This window comes from Spermophilus citellus, assembly GCF_964194105.1.
Source record: "Spermophilus citellus genome assembly, chromosome: 3".
Classification (NCBI taxonomy): Eukaryota; Metazoa; Chordata; class Mammalia; order Rodentia; family Sciuridae; genus Spermophilus; species Spermophilus citellus.
The window spans coordinates 45,591,744-45,613,650 of record NC_138184.1 but is presented as its reverse complement, the minus strand read 5'-3'; the positions used below and the strand labels follow the sequence as shown (position 1 = coordinate 45,613,650).

The following is a 21,907-nucleotide window of genomic DNA, read 5'->3' as shown; positions in this document are numbered from 1 at the left end:
AGGAGGGCTAGTAGAGGAATTTCAAAATCTGGTCCTCAGATTACCTGCCTTTAATATATCTGGGTTCAAGTCAGGGTGGTACCTGTTAAAAATGCAAGTTCCTTGGGGCTGGGGTTGTGGCTCAGTGGTAGAGTGCTTGCCTAGCACCTGTGAGACACTGGGTTTGATTCTCAGCACCGCATATTGATAATTAAATAAAAAGTCCATCAACAATTAAAAAACATTTTTTAAAAATGCAAGTTCCTAGTTAGTAACAGTGGCATAGCCTATAATCCTAGGATGCTGATGCAGGAAACTTGAAAATTAGAAGTCAACCCCACTCAGCAACTTAGCAAGACCCTGTCTTAAAATAATAATAATAATAATAACAATAATAATAATAATAATAAAATTATTATTATTTTAAAAAGGGACTGGGGATATATGCAGTGGTAAGTGTTCCTGGGCTCAATTCCTAGTACTGCAACAAACTAAAGAAATCATGGAGGTTCCTGGAACCCACCCCAATCTTCTAAGAGAGACTCGGGCACCTACAGCCTGCAGATTGACATGGTAACTGGTTCTCTGGGATTCTGGTACATGAAAAGTTTCAGAAACTTTGGACAAAGTCAAGGCTGAGAGGGTGAGTTTGACCAGGGTACACACCCCTTCCTGAAAACCACTGGCACTCCTTGCCCTGCTTAGGCCAGGTGACCCAAATGGATGGGAGGTTTGTAGCTGCATTAGGTAGTGGACAATGAGGACAAGTCCTGTTCTTTGCATCTTGTCTGGCAAAGTTTGACAGAATAATAGCTGGCAGGTGCTTTATAACCAGCTGTGGAGTAAGAAGAGGGGCACATCTTGCTGGGGAGGAAGCTCCAGGATATCAGGATTTGCTGACTCCAGGTCAGAGCTATGACTAGGCTCCTGTTTAGTACCTGTTCCACCTTGTCCTTGCCTCCCCACTGAACAGAGTCTGGAGCCCATGGCCAGGGCCCTTGCCCAGTTGGGCCAGCTATCAGAACTTTCAGCCCTTTATGGAAAAAGAATGATGCCCTCTCTCCAAGATAAGCTCATTTGTCAAATGCTTGCTTGACCATTTTGAGCCTTGGAGATTGGAAAGTTTCCTGGGATGTCCGTGCCTCAGAAAAGCGGTGACAAATGTTAGCAGCCTTTCTGAGATTGTTGAAGTTAATTGGACATGTGGGGAAGATGGATTCTTTTAATTAGGCCTTTGGATTTTATTCCCTCATTCAGATGTTACATAATTGTGCATACCAGGCTGCTGTAGTTTGGATCCGGAGTGCAGCGCTATTGGGAGGAGGTGGGGTCTTTAAAAGATGGGGCCTGGAAGGAGGAAGTGGGGTCACGGGGGCAGGGCCCGCGAAGGGGATACTGGGACCCCACCATTTCCTGTCTCTCTGCTTCTGGACGCCATGAGGCGAGTCTTGTGCGATGCTTCGTGCCCTGCACGATGTTCTGCTCCACTGCAGGTCCCAGAGTCATGGAGCCAACTGACTGTGGACGAAACCCCTGAAACTGTGAGGCGAGATAGACCTTCACTCCTTTACCTTTGATTTATCTCAACTTTCTGTCACAGTGACAGAAAGCAAACACAGGTGTATGGTCTCTTTTTTCTTGCATTAGTCACACTGACCCAGACATAAGGGGGAAAACAAGGAGCTGAACTCATGTGGTATGCCACACTTTATTTATTTTAATTACATATGGTGCTCATTTTTTCACAAACTCTGGAAGTGCACATAATTTGGTCAGAGGGGCTGCTTGTGAGACGGGAAACTAGGGAATAGCATTGCCATGTGACATTTCTTTTTTTGCTGATGCTTTGGCACTGTGAGCATATTTAGCCTTGCTCCTGTTACTACTTGAACAAAGGCATAATATCAATAAAAACAAATCAAAACATAAAAATGCATATCTTGGTATAGGCAAAGTAGTTCCATGTTGCTCTGCACATTTGCAGGAAAAATAAAGTCCCAGCCAGCCAACAGGGCATTTGTCACACTAAGACCCTCAACGAACTCTAGTACTGCCTTGGTGACAAATACAGTGTGGTACATGTTCCAGTGGAGACATAGGAAGTGGTGTCAAGGGCCCTTAATCCAGTCTGTGGGGCAGGGCAGGGCACCCAAGATGGAGCCAAGACCTGGAGGGAGGTAGAGCATATGATGGGCAGGGAAGAGTTGTCCTGCTGGAGCATGCAGTGCAAGGTATTGTCAGATGTAGGCTAATAGAGACCTTTATGATGCCCAAAGACTAAGCTCATGGTGATGAGAGCCCCTGAAGGATTATAGGGAGGTGATAAGAATGGGGATGAGCTGTGGACTGACTGGTACATCAGAGGATGACACTGGTGCTTACTGCTCTGGCTGACTTGAAGGAGGTCAGTCTGGAGATAGGGAGAACAAGTGGGAGTGGCCTCATCCATCCCTGTGAGATATGATGGAGGCCTGATCTCAGACTGAAGGACTTGAAGGTGAAGTCTTAAACCAGTTAATTGCCCAAGTTATGTGGTGCAGTTGGGGCCTTGGCATTTCTGCTCATTTCCTAGGAATTGGATCCCACGGAAAGCTGTCTGTCTGACATCCTCCTGCAGCCTCCAGCAGAATAGGGTTGAGTAAGGACTAGTGACAAAGGATGGGGCTTGGGGACCTAAGACCATTCTTTTGCATCACAAAGACCAACTTTTCCTTTAGGACAGTTCTTGGGAGGTATGAGCCAGAAGGGATGGCAGAAAATTCTCCTCCCAATTTGGCTCAAGGCAGAATTAACTCAAGTGAAAAATAAAAGCAGCTGGATGAGTCATCTTTCTAGAGTGTGCAGGGATCAGCTAATACCTGTTAGGACCATTTATTTAGAGGCAAGAAATAGTTAATTAAATGGTGCCTTTGTATTTAGGAATGATTGGTCTTTTTTTTCCTCTTTGGAGCAACAGATTTTTTGCGGTTTGTGAAGGCCCTTGAAGACTGTAGTTTAAATTCAACTGGAAAGTGGTCACTGACATCCAGGGCCTGTAAGAAGAAAACAGAATTAGTTTGAGAATTAGAAGATACTTAGTATAATGTTGTCATTTTGGTAATAAGCAAATTCAGGAATAGAGGGGAGATGAAATGCCTGAAGTCACCCAGTAGAACTATTGAGAATGATCCTTGGTTTGGAGTCATTAGAAATTTTGGCAGGCCTTCAAATCACAGAGTCATAAGTATTGAGGCTACAGGTCCAGTGGCCCAATGTGGCATCTTCATTGGTGATCTCAAAGGGTTATCTGTACATCTTTCCAGGATGGTGACTCAGAAAGACAAGATGGCAGCCTTACCTCCTCTTCAGATAATTTGTAGGCTTTCTGGAAGTCAAAGGTGCCATTTGATCTGGGAACCACAGATTGGACTATCTCTTGCCCTCGAAGCACAATCCTGGAGCAAGGGGAGGGAGGACAGTCATGTTACTCCATGCTGTTGATTTTTAAAATGAAACCAAGATCTGTGTTTGACATCAGAAACTGTCTAAGCAGCCTGGCCCTTTCATGTGGTGCTTCAAGTCAATACCTGTGATAGTTTGCACCCTAGAGGACAGTGCCTACAACTGTAAAATAGGTTCTATGCTTGCTATGGCTCTGTGGGCACCGGGACAGTGTCCCCTGTGTTGGCAGGTGTTTGGTGATACAAGAGCTGTTTTTATTCCCAGTACTAGAAATTAAACCCAGGGGCACTTTATCATGGAGCTTTATCTCTAGTCCTTTTTAGTTTTTATTTTTGAGACAGGGTCTCACTAAGTTCCTGAGGCTGGCCTTGAACTTAAAATTCTCCTGTCTTGGCCTCCTAACATGCTAAGATTACAGGTATGCACCACTGTGCCCAGCTTTAGGAGCACATTTTATTTAAAATCCATTGACACTGTACCTACCATGTAGTAATGGCTTGCATACTAAGAATGTTCCCCTTTCTGTCATTTTTTTACTTTTTTTGATTTGATTATGGAGAAATTCTCAGGTAGGTGCTGGTTTATCTTAAAACCTCCCTAAGGCCCCAGTTTGACAAAAAGGACTGACTGCCACCTTCAAGGCAAAAAATTTAAGACAGAATTTAACACTGAGCTTCTTTTTTTTTTTTACATTTTTTATTGGTGCATTATAGTTTTATATAATGATGGCATTTGTTACATATTTGTACATGAATACACTATAACAATATAATTTGGCCAATATTCAGCTGTGAAGAAAAATGTAATTATGTCCTTTAAAATTAATTTATTTCACTAAGAAACTAATGGATTTAAAGAAAAATATAAAGAAAAATCACAGTATAGGTGCTTTGTATTGATGACACCATTGGGAATTTGTTATTAAAATGGGTTTTGGCAGCAGACTCTAATATTAACCCAAGTGTGGTGAACCAGGTGGGGATATACAAGGTCCTGACTAAGGAATAGAAGGTAAGACAAACTGCCATTCTATGCTACTCCATTGAGCTTTTCCAATTCCTTTTTTTTTTTCCCTTGGTACTGGGATTGATCCCAGGGGTACTTTACCACTGAGCTACATCCATGGCCCTTTTTATTTTTTATTTTGAAACAGGACCTGGCTAAGTTGCTTAGGGCTGGCTTTGAACTTGCAATCCTTCTGCCTCAGGCTCCTGTGTTGCTGGGATTACAGGCATGTGCCACCCTGCCTGGCAAAAGCTTTTTCTTTTCTTTCTTTCTTTTTTTTTTTTAACTGAGCAAAGAGCAATGAGCAACATATTTAAAGCTCTTCTGTTTCTGACTTCTAGGGATATGTATGGGTCTGCTCTTCATGTTGTTTTCCCACTCTGGGTCAGGGCACAGATCAGATCTTGAACATCTTTGCTTGTCCACCAGTGCTTAACACATGGGAGATGTTCAATAAATATTTGAACACAAAACAAAGGCTTGAGGGGATTCCAACATGGCGGCGGGCGCGGAGAGATCAAGTCTCTGACCTCTTCAGCTATGTGGGCATAGGGAGTCGTAAACAATCTAAATTCTGTTTGCTCAGGATCACTAGGCAATGCTGAGCTGACGTGGATCTGGGGCGAACAGTCTGGGCCTCTCAGAACACACACTGAGCCCGGATCGGCTGAATTCAAGCTCCCGTTCGCCTGCTTCCCGCAGACAAACGGCTGTGACTCAGCACAAATCCATCCGGCTGAAACAACTGGTCAGCCCTTCTGATCCTACGGAGGTAAATGCCTACCGAGCCTTCTTAGGTAGTGGCCACAGGTTTGAAACGGGGCTTGGGAGAGACAGTAAGGACCCACCCGTTGCATTGGTCACCCGGCAAAGGGAAACGAACTGTCGCCATTTGCAAGAGATACCACCATGGCAGAGAACTGATGTCACCAGACTGCGGCGGAGGAGATAACTTCATTGAAACCTGCGGCTACAGGTGTGTAATTCCCTAGCCTTCCCTCTCCACACATCGGGGAAACCTTAAGGGCCCCTCCCAGCTCTCCCGTGAGCGCGATAGCCAGACCGAGGGAATCAGGAGTGGCGCGGGACCCGTGGCACGGAACTCCCGGCTACCGCTCCCACCAGTGCTGACAACTGAGGTCTCTTGCATCAGCTACCGCGGGCGTGGCTACTGGAGGGCAAGTAAAATTCGCTTAGGATTCTCAGCCCCAAGCTCTACAAACTTAGGGTCTGAGGGAATGGCAAACAGGGAGAGTGTGCCCAGTCGTTCATGAAAACAGGGCTCCCGGGAGCAGCAGACCTGGTGTGTAGCCAGTATTGCGGTGAGCGGCACCCGTGAGAGGGGCCTGGCTAGAGGAAAATTGGGGAAGTGACTAGACACAAGAGGAGGCCCTAGGCACTCAGGATTGGAGACCCGCCCAGTCTGGGAGGAGGAGCTGCTGCACAGTGATTGGTTCCCACGTATTGACAGGAGAAACTTGGCCTGGTGGGCACAGTGCCACCTACTGGAAGAGAAGTTAATCAAACTCTAAGACTGCATTTATTAGGTTTTTTTTTCTCTTTTTTTTGATTTGGGTTTTTTCTTTCATTCTCATTTTTCTTTCTTGTTGTTTTTTAATTTTTTTTTCAATTTTAAAAAATTTTTTTTCTTCTAATTTTAATTTTTATTTTTTTATTATTTTTTTTAATTTTTTTCTTTTTTTATTTCCTATTTTTTTCTTCTCTTGTCTTTTCATTTCTTTTAAATTTTCTTATTCCCCCTTCCTTGAATTCTACCTGCTTACTCTCATTCTCTTTAGTGACTTCTTCCCTTCCCTTCTAATACCTTTCCTCCCAAGCATCAAATAAATTTATAGGAGTAAACAGTAACTCAGCAGTCAAACAGAACAAGAAGTAACATGAGCAGCATAAAAAAGCAAGGAAGAAAAGAAGTACAAACAATGAAGGACAGCCTAAATATTCAGGAGGACCTAGAGTCATCAGAAAAATGGTCATATAAAGAACTCAAGGAACACCTTAGACAGATGGAATGGAACCTTAAAGAGGATACGAGACAACAAATTCAAGCAGCGAAAGAACACATTGAGAATGAATTACATAAACAGATAAAAGAAGAAGTTAAGCATCTTTATCAGGAGATAGAGATTATAAAAAATAATCAAACAATAATTCTAGAAATGAAGGAAACGATAAACCAAATTAAAAACTCAATTGAGAGTATCACTAACAGAGTGGAGCAAGTAGAAGCCAGAATGTCAGATAATGAAGACAAAATATATCATCTTGAAAACAGTCTAGCCAACTCAGAAAGGCTGGTAAAAAATCATGAGAAAAACATCCAAGAGTTATGGGATAACATAAAAAAACCAAACTTACGAGTCATTGGGATAGAAGAAGGTACAGAGATTCAAACCAAGGGAATGAGTAACCTGCTGAATGAAATAATTACAGAAAACTTTCCAGAAATAAAAAGGGAAACAGATATACAAATTGAAGATGCATACAGGACACCGAGCACACAAAATCACAGTAGACCAACGCCAAGACACATTGTTATGAAGATATCCAATATACAGAACAAAGAGAAAATATTAAAAGCTACAAGAGAAAGGAGGCAGATTACATTCAGGGGTAAACCAATAAGGTTAACAACGGATTTTTCATCTCAGACGCTGAAAGCAAGAAGGTCATGGAACAATGTATTTCAAACACTGAAAGACAATGGATGCCAACCAAGAATTCTGTATCCAGCAAAATTAAGCTTCAGGTATGACAATGAAATAAAAATCTTTCATGATAAACAAAAGTTAAAAGAATGTGCAGCCAGAAAACCAGCATTGCAAAGCATTTTGAGCAAAACACTACACGAGGAGAAATGAAAAACAATAACCAAAATCATCAGCGGGAAGTGCCTCGGTAAAGACAGAGGGCGAGGGGAAAGATAATCATGGAGAAACAAACTAAATTTTTTTAAAAAAGGATAAATAATCAAACATGGCTGGAAGTACAAACCATATATCAATAGTAACTCTGAATGTTAATGGCTTAAACTCTCCAATAAAGCGACATAGGCTGGTATCATGGATTAAAAAAACAAATCCAACAATATGCTGCCTCCAGGAGACACATCTGATTGGAAAAGACATACACAGGCTGAAGGTGAAAGGATGGGAAAAAATATACCACACACACAGTCCTCGTAAGCAAGCAGGGGTGGCCATCCTCATACCAAATAAAATCGACTTCAAGACTAAGTTAATCAAAAGGGATAAGGAAGGACATTATATACTGTTAAAAGGAACCATTCACCAACAAGACATAACAATTATCAATATTTATGCACCAAATAATGGTGCTGCGACATTCATAAAACAAATTCTCCTCAAGTTCAAGAATCAAATAGACCACAACACAATAATTATGGGTGACTTCAACACACCTCTCTCACCATTGGACAGATCCTCCAAACAAAAGTTGAATAAAGAAACTATAGAACTCAATACCACAATCAATAACCTAGACTTAACTGACATATATAGAATATATCAACCATCATCAAATGGATACACTTTTTTCTCAGCAGCACATGGGTCCTTCTCAAAAATAGACCATATATTATGCCATAGGGCAACCCTCAGTAAATATAAAGGGGTGGAGATAATACCATGCATTTTATCTGATCATAATGGAATGAAACTGGAAATCAATGATAAAAGAAGGAAGGAAAAATCCTACATCACATGGAAATGAACAATATGTTACTGAATGATCAATGGGTTACAGAAGACATAAAGGAGGAAATCAAAAAATTCTTAGAGATAAATGAAAATACAGACACAACATATCGGAATCTATGGGACACAATGAAGGCAGTTTTAAGAGGGAAATTCATCACCTGGAGGTCATTCCTCAAAAAAAGGAAAAACCAACAAATAAATGAGCTCACACTTCATCTCAAAGCCCTAGAAAAGGAAGAGCAAAACAACAGCAAATGTAGCAGAAGGCAAGAAATATTAAAATCAGAGCGGAAATCAATGAAATTGAAACAAAAGAAACTATTGAAAAAATTAACAAAACTAAAAGTTGGTTCTTCAAAAAAATAAATAAGATCGACAGACCTTTAGCCATCTAACGAAGAGAAGAAGAGAGAGAACTCAAATTACTAACATATGGGATGAAAAAGGCAATATCACAACAGATGCTACAGAAATACAGAAGACAATTAGAAATTATTTTGAAAACCTATATTCCAATAAATTAGAAGATAGTGAAGACACCGATAAATTTCTTAAGTCATATGATTTGCCCAGACTGAGTCAGGAGGATACACACAATTTGAACAGACCAATATCAATGGATGAAATTGAAGAAGCAATCAAAAGACTACCAACCAAGAAAAGCCCAGGACCGGATGGATATACAGCAGAGTTTTACAAAACCTTTAAAGAAGAATTAATACCAATACTTTTCAAGTTATTTCAGGAAATAGAAAAAGAGGGAGCTCTTCCAAATTCATTCTATGAGGCCAACATCACCCTGATTCCTAAACCAGACAAAGACACCTCAAAGAAAGAAAACTACAGACCAATATCTCTAATGAACCTAGATGCAAAAATCCTCAATAAAATTCTGGCGAATCGAATACAAAAACACATCAAAAAAATTGTGCACCATGATCAAGTAGGATTCATCCCTGGGATGCAAGGATGGTTCAATATACGGAAATCAATAAATGTTATTCACCACATCAATAGACTTAAAAATAAGAACCATATGATCATCTTGATAGGCGCAGAGAAAGCATTCGACAAAGTACAGCATCCCTTTATGTTCAAAACATTAGAAAAACTAGGCATAACAGGAACTTACCTTGACATTGTAAAAGCTATCTATGCTAAGCCTCAGGCTAGCATCATTCTGAATGGACAAAAGTTGAAGGCATTCCCTCTAAAATCTGGAACAAGACAGGGATGCCCTCTCTCACCACTTCTATTTAATTTAGTCCTTGAAATACTAGCCAGAGCAATTAGACAGACAAAAGAAATTAAAGGCATAAAAATAGGAAAAGAAGAACTTAAATTATCACTATTTGCAGATGACATGATTCTATACCTAGAAGACCCAAAAGGGTCTACAAAGAAACTACTAGAACTAATAAATGAATTCAGCAAAGTGGCAGGATATAAAATCAACACGCATAAATCAAAGGCATTTCTGTATATCAGCGACAAAACTTCTGAAACGGAAATGAGGAAAAACACTCCATTCACAATATCCTCAAAGAAAATAAAATACTTGGGAATCAACCTAACAAAAGAGGTGAAAAATTTATACAATGAAAACTACAGAACCCTAAAGAGAGAAGTAGAAGAAGTTCTTAGAAGATGGAAAAATATACCCTGTTCATGGATAGGCAGAACTAACATTATCAAAATGGTGATATTACCAAAAGTTCTCTATAGGTTTAATGCAATGCCAATCAAAATCCCAATGGCATTTCTTGTAGAAACAGATAAAGCAATCATGAAATTCATATGGAAAAATAAAAGATCCAGAATAGCAAAAGCAATTCTAAGCAGGAAGTGTGAATCAGGTGGTATAGCGATACCAGATTTCAAACAATATTACAGAGCAATAGTGACAAAAACAGCATGGTACTGGTACCAAAACAGGCGGGTGGACCAATGGTACAGAATAGAAGACACAGAGACTAATCCACAAAGTTACAACTATCTTATATTTGATAAAGGGGCTAAAAGCATGCAATGGAGGAAGGATAGCATCTTCAACAAATGGTTTTGGGAAAACTAGAAATCCATATGCAACAAAATGAAACTGAATCCCTTTCTCTCGCCATGCACAAAAGTTAACTCAAAATGGATCAAGGAGCTTGATATCAAATCAGAGACTCTGCGTCTGATAGAAGAAAAAGTTGTCTCCGATCTACATATTGTGGGGTCGGGCTCCAAATTCCTTAATAGGACACCCATAGCACAAGAGTTAATAACAAGAATGAACAAATGGGACTTACTTAAACTAAAAAGTTTTCTTTCAGGTGGGTACATTCATCTTCAGTATTACTCAGACTTTGCTGAAATTCAAATTCACAGACAATTTATTTTGAATAAATGTACATTTATTATTTAGCATTCCTTCTAAATTCAATTTGTAAAAAATATAACTCCATGGGCTATTCTAAATCAATACATTTCCATAACTTTATATAAAGCTGAGTTAAATACAAATGGGACTTACTTAAACTAAAAAGTTTTTTCTCAGCAAGAGAAACAATAAGAGAGGTAAATAGGGAGCCTACATCCTGGGAACAAATTTTTACTCCTCACACTTCAGATAGAGCCCTAATATCCAGAGTATACAAAAAACTCAAAAAATTAGACAATAAGATAACAAATAACCCAATCAACAAATGGGCCAAGGACCTGAACAGACACTTCTCAGAGGAGGATATACAATCAATCAACAAGTACATGAAAAAATGCTCACCATCTCTAGCAGTCAGAGAAATGCAAATCAAAACCACCTTAAGATACCATCTCACTCCAGTAAGATTGGCAGCCGCTATGAAGTCAAACAACAACAAGTGCTGGCGAGGATGTGGAGAAAAGGGTACACTTGTACATTGCTGGTGGGACTGCAAATTGGTGCGGCCAATTTGGAAAGCAGTTTGGAGATTCCTGGGAAAGCTGGGAATGGAACCACCATTTGACCCTGCTATTGCCCTTCTCGGACTATTCCCTGAAGACCTTAAAAGAGCATGCTACAGGGATACTGCCACATCGATGTTCATAGCAGCACAATTCACAATAGCTAGACTGTGGAACCAAGCCAGATGCCCTTCAATAGATGAATGGATAAAAAAATGTGGCATTTATACACCATGGAATATTACGCAGCAGTAAAAAATGACAAAATCATGGAATTTGCAGGGAAATGGATGGCACTAGCGCAGATTATGCTTAGTGAAGCTAGCCAATCCCTAAAAAACAAATACCAAATGTCTTCTTTGATATAATGAGAGCAACTATGAACAGAGTAGGGAGGAAGAGCAGGAAGAAAAGATTAACTTTAAACAGAGACATGAGATGGGAGGGAAAGGGAGAGAAAAGGGAAATTGCATGGAAATGAAGGGAGACCCTCATTGCTATACAAAATTACATATAAGAGGTTGTGAGGGGAATGGGAAAATAAACAAGGAGACAAATGAATTACAGTAGATGGGGTAGAGAGAGAAGATGTGAGGGAAGGGGAGGGGGGATAGTAGGGGATAGGAAAGGTAGCAGAATACAACAATTACTAATAGGGCATTATGTAAAATTGTGGATGTGTAACCGACATGATTCTGCAATCTGCATTTGGGGTAAAATTGGGGGTTCATAACCCACTTCAATCCAATGTATGAAATATGATATGTCAAGAGCTTTGTAATGTTGTGAACAACCAATAAAAAAAATTAAAAGAAAAAAAAAGATTACATTATATTTGTACTTGGGAGTCAAGTAAAAAACAAACAAAACAAAACAAAGGCTTGAATTAAGACCATCTTGTCTCAATCCTTTTTTTGCAGGGTTGGGGGGCAGTACTGAGAATTAAACTCAGGGGATTCTATCACTTAGCTACATGCCCAGCCCTTTAAAAACTTTTTAAAATTTGAGGCAGTATGTCACTAAACTGCTCAGGCTGGCTTTCAACTTGAGATCCTCCTGCCTCAGCCTCTCAGATATCTGGGATGACAGGTGCCACTGCATCTGGCCTAAGTCCATTTTTTAAACATCTTTTGTAAACCACAAATATACATTGTTATGGAAGCCAGAAAAACTATAGCATCAAGATAAAAAAAAAACTAACCTTTAAGAAATTATGTGTAATCCCACTATCCTTTGGCATACAGGTGTATAAATGAGGATCTTTTTAGGAAGCATCTCCCCTGCCCCCAGTACAGAGGATTGAACTCACAGGCACTCTACTACTGAGCTACATCTCCAGTCCTTTTTTTTTTTTTTTTTAATTTAGACACAGGATTTTGCTAAGTTGCCCTAATTGGCCTCAAACTTGGGATTCTCCTGCTTTAGCCTCCTGAGTCACCAGGATTACAGAAATGCTCCACCATATCCAGCTGAAACAACTTTTCTTAACCGGTTTCACCATCCAACCTGATTTGCAGTAGACATCTTTCCTTGTGATCAGCTACTCTTTTGCATCATGATTTTTGATCACTCCCCTCTCATTGGCAGATCAGTGGGACTGGAGAAGGGAAGTGACCTGTCCAAGGTCCCAAAACTGGCTTGGCTAGAGGCTCTTCCTGAATGAGGGAAAGAGGTCTGGACGCTCAGTCTCCTCTGACTTCCCACTCGGGTTTCCAGTTTTGAAAGTTGAAGTGATGACGTGTACGAAGGAAACACTAGCCCTGAAAGTCCCAAGAGGAACAAAAGGAGGCCAGGGGATGGAAATGAAAGCCAGACCTTAAGACTGAGAAGTGAGAACTTCAGGCTGTTTCCCACAGATGGCCATCTTGTGACATCTCATGCTCACTCAGCAACAGGCTGAGCTCTGGGAACCGTGGCCACCCACTGGACCAGACTCTCAGGGATTTCCCTGCCTGTGGTCTTTGATGTGGACGATCACTGATGTTTAATGCTTCAGGCACTCCCACTTCCCTCAACATTGAAGAAGCAAAAGTGAAAGTCCTTGAAACTTTCCCAGCCAGACTTTAGAATGCCATTATTTAAATGTATTCACTCACTTTTAGGAAAGTATAGCAGAAGCTTTAAAAATGCAAATCCTTTGCAGGAATTGCTCTCATTTTTATGCTTATACCCTGAGGAAATCAGAAATATTTGCACAAAATGAATATATAGGATGTTGGTTTCAACAGTGAACTCTTGGTAATATCTAATGACCAGTGAAGGAAACTGAGTCACTAAACTGTGATGTGTCTTTGTGATGGTATAGGAACAGCCAAGGAACGATTGAGCACTTACATACCCCAATTCATGTTAACAGCTTTATATATGTTACTTCATTTAATCCTCGTCTTCCTAAGTGAGGAACTACTAATCTCCAATTTACAAGTGAGGAAATGAGAACACAAAGAGCTTAAATCATTTGGTCACAGATACATTAGGTGGTAGAATCAGGATTTGAACCCAACCCGTCTGACATCAGAAGCAGTGCTGTGAGGCTTTGGTGTATAGCTCAGTGATAAAGTGCTTGCCTTGTATGTAGAGCCCTGGGTTCAATCCCCAGCACTGCTCCCCTCCCCGCAAAAAAGGCAGTGCTGGTTACTGCTAAGCGTTAATGCTCAGGGCAAAGAGTCATGCAGTTCATACACTGTCAGGGTCTGTGGTGGTAGGTTCTGAAATGGAGGTGACTTGGCTCTCAAGCTATGTGCTACATATGCCTAGAGGGAGCTGGTCTTTCTAGCTCACAGCAAACACTGTAGGGGCTAGCAGGCCTGCAGAGCCACCTACCTGTCATATGCACAGTTGGTACTCTTCTTAACTGTGGTGTCCTCTTGGTCCCCAATCAGCCAGATGAACCTCTGGTCAGTTCTTAAGCGAATGTTTTTCCAGGCCTTCTTGGGGACATAGCTGCAGCCAGCATTAAAGTCACCCATGAAAATGAAATTCTGAAAGGCACATTTTGGGAGCATCAGCTGGTGGTCACTGCTACACAACACTTTTCCCAGAGATTACAAGCAGTGACACTACCTCACCTGCCCAGTTAACAAAGGGGTCTGTTAGTAACTGAATTGTGTTCCCACCCCAATTTATACGTTGAGATCCTGACCCCCAGAAAGGAGTAATGTGACTATGATTGGAGATAGGGTGTTTTAACAGGTAAATAACGTCAAATGTGATCAGATGGGTGGGCCCTAATGTCATGGGAGAAGAGATGTCTCCAAAGAAGGGTCCAAGGAGTTCTTAGAAGAGAGAGGGAGCTCAACTCAGGACCAGTGGGGTTCTTGGCATACATGACAGAAAAGAATTTCAGCATGAGCCAAAGACATAGACAGAAGTTTATTTAAGAAGGTAGATATACATTCAAGGGAGAATGTGGGCTGTCTCCAGAGTGAGAAGCAGCCGGTCCAGTATTTATAGAAGGACTGTATCAAGGGCTGGATTGGAGGTAGATCTAGGGGGGAGCTGCACAATATCACTCCAGTTTTCCCTCATTTTACAAGAGCATGGGTCTAGGTTTACAACTGTTTTCTCCATCTCAGTGGCTTGACTCTGCATTTCAACATCTTGTGGGTATTTCCCTTAAGATTCCATATTTCTCTCTCCTTATCCTAAATTCCTGTTTTACTAATCTAATAGGATTGGCCTTCTTAAAAAAAGAGGAGTGGAGGGGATTAGCTCATGCCAGTACAAGGCCCTGGGTTCCATATCTAGCACTGCAAGGAGAGGCTAAAAGGCGATTAGCATACAGAGAGACACTTAGAAAAGACAGTTGAGACAAGGGAAGAAGATGACCATCTACCAGCCAAGGAGAGAAGCCCTCAGGAGGGAGCAACCCTGCTTACTTTAATCTTGATGTCTAACCTCCATAACTGTATTGTTTAGCCCACCCAATCTTTTGTAATTTGCTATGACAGCCCTTAGCAGATTGATAATGGGCTTGTCTTAGTTTTCTTTTTAAAAGAACAGGCGGCTTTACAACTGAGTCTGAAGGCTTTTTGTTTGTTTGTTTAACTTTTATTTTATTTATTTTTATGTGGTGCTGAGGCTCAAACCCAGTGCCTCACACATGCTAAGCAAGTTCTGTACCACTGAGCCCCAACCTCAGCCCCTTGAGTCTGAGTTTTGATGACTGCCTGGCAAGTGAGTTCGAGGAAGGTGAGATTTTTTTGTTTTGTTTGCAGTGTTGGGGATGGGCCCAGGGCCTTGTGCATGCTAGACAAGCACTCTACCACTGAGCTAGATCTCCAGCCCAAGTAGGGTGTTCTTAATGGGAAGAAGGATGTTTGCTGTCATTGCTCCCTCTTGTTCTTAGTCACCATGTGTGTAGTTCAGCTGCAGAAGTAGGTAGGAATAGAACCATCTAGCTAAGATATTCTCATGCATCTTTTGTCTCTGGCCCACATTGCTGCAGGACATAAACATATGAATGAATCAACATCTTTGTTTCCAAGCCAGAAAAATGTACTTGGGTGGTGTGCTGGCGCCACTCTCTCTCTCCTATTGTTTTGAGATTGGAGACTCGTTCCTGTGGAAATTCAGTCTTTGGAGGAAATGGGAGGAGGTTTAAGGGGAGGGGGTCATTGGGTGAGGTGTTGATCCCCACCCTAGGCCACCAACAGAAACTTTCTATTTTGGAAGTATTTTTCCCTGCAGGGCTCTTGGAATAGCATTTTAACATTCCATAATACAGAGGAAGTGTCAGATTTCCTTGTTTGAGCTATTGTTTGGGGTAGTTGCTGACTTCTGAGTTTTCTTCAAGAACATTTCATCTTGACCTCAGCCGTCAGAATTTCCCCTGAGATTAATAGGCACAGTTGAGGAAAGGATGATTTGCTGAACATTCACTATAAGGCAGGGCCAGCATTAAATGTTTTCTAAAATTCAAATTGTTTCTTACAACAACAAACACTAGGAGGTAGGAGGCATCATTAAACCCAGTAGAAACAGGATAAGGGGATTAAGTGACCTGCTGTAGGCTACATAGATCAATAGTTCAAGTGGTAGAGAAACCCAGTCTGCCTCACTAAAGGCTCCTCTTCCATAAATTTCCCCTTTTGTTTACCTTTGGGCACTGATACCACCCCAGGGCTGATGCTCAGTAGATGATCAATATATTCTTGTTGAATGAATGAATGATTTCATAATTTGGGGGATGAATAGATGAGACTTTCCCTTGTCCTGCTATTTACAAATAAATAATTAAAATGTGGCCCTTGTCCATTCCATGTTCTAACTCTGATCAACTGTGTTCACATTTCACTCATTTTGCACTTTGAACACGGAACTGAGGAGGAGGAAGGGCCATCATAGGAGGCACATCTCAAAAGAAGAAAAGAGGAATGTGGCAAACAGCCTCCAGAGCACTTCCACATTTGCCAAAAGCTTCCAGGGACCCTCATGGCCACAGGTGGTCCTGTTCCTGACCTCCAGATGAGGAAATAATGTGGCCCAGGAGGGATGACAGACATAATTTGCTCCTCCATTCAATGAGCCCCTTTGAGAACTTGTCACTTGCAATGGACACCCCTGACTTCTCTGTGCCTCTCTTCTTAGTTACAAAGTAGGACAGTAACTTCCTGGGACTATTGGGAGGATTGAGTACACTCTTGTTTTGGTACCAGGGATAAAACCCAGGGGTGGTTAACCACTGAGAAACACCACCAGCACTTTTTTATATTTTATTTAGAGATAGAGTCTTGCTGAGTTGCTTAGGGCCTTGATAATTTGCTGAGGCTGGCTTTGAACTCACAGTCCTCCTGCCTCAGCCTCCCCAGCCATAGGGATTATAGGCATGCACCACTGTGCCCAGTGAGTACACTTATTCTTGTGAAGCCTCAGCACTGTGCCTAGCATGAGTGAGTTACTCAGTAAAAATGTTGGCATCCATTATAAATTGTTCAGAGCATGAATTCCCTAGTCCTACATAGATGGTGCCCAGGCAGATTTAGCAAGAAGGATGTTTAGGGGTTGGGGTTGTCGCTCAGTGGTGGAGCACTCACCTAGCATGTGAGGATTCTCAGCATCACATTAAGTAAGTAAATAAAAGGTATTTGTGTCCATCTCATGTGTGTTTATGTGTGTGTGTATTTAAAAAAGAAGGATGTTTAGGGCTGAGGAAAGATCTAAAGTGAGGCTGGTAGTGGCCTGCACATGCCTGCCCCCTCATCCTCCTTCACATGGACAGGACTTTGACAAACACAGAGATGCTCACCTCTGCATTCCAGCGCCATTTCACATCCTTGTAGACTTCAGCCAACTCATCAATCTCTTTAACGGATGTCTCCGGGGTGGTATGCAGGGGGACAATCACGAAGTCCTTGACAGCTAGGAAAACAGGAAGCATCAGAAGTCTCAGGCTTTCCTTGCCCAGCACCCTCCAACACTGCTTGTGGAAATAGGCGTTCCCTTCTAGAAGGCATGAGCTGTATGGTGTGGGTCCAAAGATCCCATAGGGTCTAGGCAGTGGCTAAGATTTTAATGATCTTGAGTCATTGGGCTGCTTATTTTTAGTACATGAAAGACTTTTTCTGCTGGGTGCCATGGCACAGGTCTGTAATCCTAGTTACTCCCTAAGCTGAGACAGAAGGATCACAATTTTTTAAAAAATATTTATTTTTTAGTTTTAGGTGGATATAATATCTTTATTTCTATACTTATGTGGTGCTGAGGATTGAACCCAGTGCCCCATGCATGTTAGGTGAGCACTCTTCCACTGAGCTACCCCAGCCCCAGAAGGGTCACAAATTTGCGGACAGCCTTTGTGAGATTTTTGTGAGACTTTGCAAGTCTCTGTCTCAAAAACTAAAAAGGGTCAGGGATGTGGCTCAGTGGTAGAGCATGCTTGTGTTCAATCCTCAGCAGGAACACCACAACAACAAAACTCTTTTCTACCACTTGCCCTCCATTGCTAAAAGAAAAATAAAGCTGGTAGGTAATGTTCCTTGCTAGCATTGTGGATGTTTTCTCTCTCCCTCCCTCCCTCCCTCCCCCTACTTCCCCCCCTCCCCTTACCCCTCCATCCCTTTCCCTCTCTCTATCTCCCTTTTTCCTGGAAATCTGTAGTTTTCTACTGGTTCATTTTATAAGTAAAAATTGTACATATTTGTGGTTTTATTTCTTCTGCTTCTTCTTTCTTCTTTCTTCTTCTTCAGTGCAGGAGCACTCTAACATTGAGCTATGTCCCCAGCTCCTTTATTTATTTTTGAGACGGGGTCTGTCTAAGTTGCTCAGACTGGCCTTGCACTTGGAATTTGTTATAGGGCAGAGGCTTGCCACAAAGCTGAGGCAACCCGAGAGGCCTTTTCTTTATCTTGACTCTTGAGATCATGTTAGAAAGATTTCAGATGAGTCACTTAAAAATAGCAGGCATGAGTTTATTAGAAGGGATAGGAGAGGGGAAAGGGGGATACTCTCAAGGGAGAGAGTGGATACTCTTAGAAAGGAGAAGGGCCTCTGGTGAAGGACAAGGTCACAGTGAGGATGAAAGTCTTTGGCAAGGCTACACTTTTGGAAACAGAAACCATGAGACCCTTTTTTATGTAATTGAGACTTTTAATTTTATAAACCTAATAGAAGGCATGAGTATACTTATTGCTAAACCAAATTAAATTCTAGAGTATAACAGGTGGTTCATGACTTAAAATGCTGTTTTACTATCAGGACATTGAGGACAAAACAGAAAAGTATCAACAATCATTCTGGGAAATGTTACAGGAACTCTAGGTACCACAATTGATTATATCAACTAAGAATCCAAATTCATATCCTCGTCTCTCAAAGAGCCTAAGCAGATAGTTATGCCTATTGTACAAAGCCCACTATATGTAGCCTATTTGATTAAGGATAGGCTATGGTATTCATCCAGAGGAGAAAAGGCTAATAAAAATATATTTCCCTTCTAATAGACCCTCCTTTACTTTACACAGGGACTTATAATAAGCATAGTTAATGTTAGTGGCAGGGGGATTGACATACAGAGCCTGCCCTTTAGTTACAGATTAGTAAGGAACTGGTGTACTTTGACTAAGGAAAAAAAAACTCTCTGAGAAAGCAGCTCAACCAGTTTTATGAGAATAAATGTTGGCATTTTTAGATGCTTTTAGAATATACTATAAGATTGTTATAAGGGGACTTTTAAATGGGATCCTAGATTAGAAATAAAGTACAGGTGTGCTTTAAACTTAAAGGTTAATGACAGGTTAGGAGACATAGAGTCTGGTTACATAGTTTGGCATCTGTTAAACAAGGAAATGTTACATCCTGGGAAAATCTGGAAATTGTAAATTAATGGTACATTTTACTAATGATTCTTTTACTAATGAGGAAAGGCAAAATAAAAGGAGACAGAGAGAAAGCAGTTTTATAGCTCTCTCTCTAGAGGTTGCTCCAACCGAATGACTCCTTGTCTCATCCTTTGTGCTGGATGCCACTCATCCTTCAGGACCCCCTGACCTCCTGTCTTTCCTGTCCTCCAGGTTTAGTGGGGTTCCAGGGAAGTTTCCAGAGAGTTCTGCCCAGGTCCACCTCTTTACTTTTGATAGTAGGATGACAACAGACTTTTAAGTCCCTACTGTGCATGAAAACTCTAGGTCACTTTGGCCCATGCTGATCAGTTCTAATTGGAACCAGTTCTTACACATTTTTATGGTTAAGGGGAGTTATCCTTAGCTGCCTGAGTTGTGGGGTCTGGTTTGTGTAAGGATCACAAAAATCCCCCCTTTTAGGGTAACTTATTGGCATTTCAAGCCTGCATCCCTCCTGCAGATAACAGGTTATTTGCTGAGGAATTTAACATAACCTATTGACTTAAGCTAGCAGAGCTGTGGGGAAATTGCCTTTTTTTTTTTTTTTTAAAGAAAATAGTTGGGTGTGGTGGCACATGCTTGTAATCCCAGTGTCTCTGGAGGAAGAAGCAGGAGGATCCCAAGTTCAAGGCCAGCCTCAGCAATTTAGGAAGACCCTAAGAAACTTAGCAAGACCCTGTCTTAAAATAGAAAATAAAAAGGGCTATGTATGTGGCTCAGGCTGGGTATGTGGGGGTCAGCACAGTGGGCCCAGCTTATAGAATTATTCCCTTAATCTTATATTCTCAGTGCCCATGTCTGTTCCTTACCAAAATTCTCCTGCTTCAGCCCTGAGTTGCTGGGGTTAAAGGCATACACCACCACACTAGGCTATATTTTATATTTTTAAAAGTATAAATTTTTAAGTTTTTATATTTTATATAAAGGGAAATTTTTTTCTAATTAAAATTTTTTTTTGAAAAAAATTGCGACCAGTTCATACTCCTTTTGTAATCAAGAAAAAAGCCTTAAAAAAGTTACTTAAAAAATAAGACAGCCTTGGGCTGGGGATATGGCTCAAGTGGTAGTGCGCTCGCCTGGCATGTGTGCGGCCCGGGTTCGATCCTCAGCACCACATACCAACAAAGATGTTGTGTCTGCCGATAACTAAAAAATAAATATTAAAATTCTCCTCTCTCTCTCTCTCTCTCTCCCCCTCCTTCCCTCCCTCCCTCCCTCCCTCCCTCCCTCTCTCACTCTCTCTTTAAAAAAAAAAAATAAGACAGCCTTTTGTGGAGTGTTTGAAAACCTTCCCCCACCACTAGGGATCTGTGTGACCATGAAGGCAAACATCAGAATCTTGCTTGCCTGCCTGCCAATATCAGTTGTCCTGAGCATCTCCTCCTCTGACTGGGTCCCCAATCCTGCTTCAAGGTGAGACTGTGGGGTGATCACTGCTCAAGCCACACTGGGAAGCCATCACTTAGACCAGCAAGAGATTCCAAGGGGCAGGCTGATGCCCCAGCCACGTCTGCTGGGCACCTCCTTAGCCTCTGCTTCATTTCCCAACCTCTCTGATCTCCGGCCCTCTGTATGGCTGGCTTTGACAAGTCAGAGCCCAAGGGGCCATCCCTAGTCACCCCATTCCTTGTCTTCTCCAAGAGGCCATCCCTAGACACCCCATCTAAAGTAGGCCCCCCATTCCACTATCCAGTGGACCCTCGTGATTATTTCCTTCATACTCTGAAATAATTTTCTTTGCTTCTTCTGTATTTAATCCACTAGAGGTGGGAGCAGACTTGTCTGTCATGTTTACCCTCTTTGCTCTATTATCTAGCACAGTGCTCAGCACACTGAAGGTGATCCAAAATGATGGATGAATGAATGGATTGGTGGATGGATAGACAGATGAATGAATGAAATAGCTAAGTCTTTCCATCTTTAATCCCAGATCAAGGGAACATAGATTTCCTGATTCAAGAGAGAAAACTCCCTAGAGGGAGTGCTGTCTCAAAAGAGAGGGGATGGCTAGGGAAGGGATAGGATGGAGGCTCAGGGCAAACTGGTTTGTTTAATAGTTCACAAAGGTTCAGGACTCTTGAGAAGAAGTAATTATTTGGGAGCGGGGAAGCTTTCCCTTGTCATCCAAATACAAATTGTTTATATGACAAAAAAAAAAAAGGATTACTGTACATGCTCTCTGAAGGGCATTTACCACCCTCAATATCCTCCTTCTCCTCCATGTTTATTTTCTGGAAATGTTCCTCCCTGAAAGAATTAGCCCTGGGCAGAAATAAAACTTCATGATTCAGGATGTTTGTATTGGTGTTTATATTGTTTATATGACAGTATAGATGATACAGATGTACATGTAGGTGAACTTATAAATCTACATATATTTGGTAATGGGGATTGAATATAGGGCTTTGTGCATTATAAGTATGCATTCTACCATGGAGCATTCCACTACCCCAGCATATATTTATTTGGTCATGATCT

The 21,907-nt window shown here is 41.4% G+C and overlaps 1 protein-coding gene across 1 annotated transcript in view; it reads right to left on the bottom strand.

Annotated features, from left to right (window-relative positions):
- Positions 1-1,692: 1,692 nt before the first annotated feature.
- DNASE1L3 (deoxyribonuclease 1L3) overlaps positions 1,693-21,907 on the bottom strand; it is a 76,392-nt gene continuing 56,177 nt past the window's right edge. The window contains exons 7-10 of the mRNA XM_081283823.1: positions 17,338-17,450; positions 13,914-14,071; positions 3,317-3,413; positions 1,693-3,011 (exon numbers count right to left, since the gene is read on the bottom strand). Of these exons, the coding sequence (XP_081139949.1) occupies positions 2,895-3,011; positions 3,317-3,413; positions 13,914-14,071; positions 17,338-17,450 (485 nt within the window). The 3' untranslated portion in view covers positions 1,693-2,894. The remainder of the gene's footprint in view (positions 3,012-3,316; positions 3,414-13,913; positions 14,072-17,337; positions 17,451-21,907) is intronic.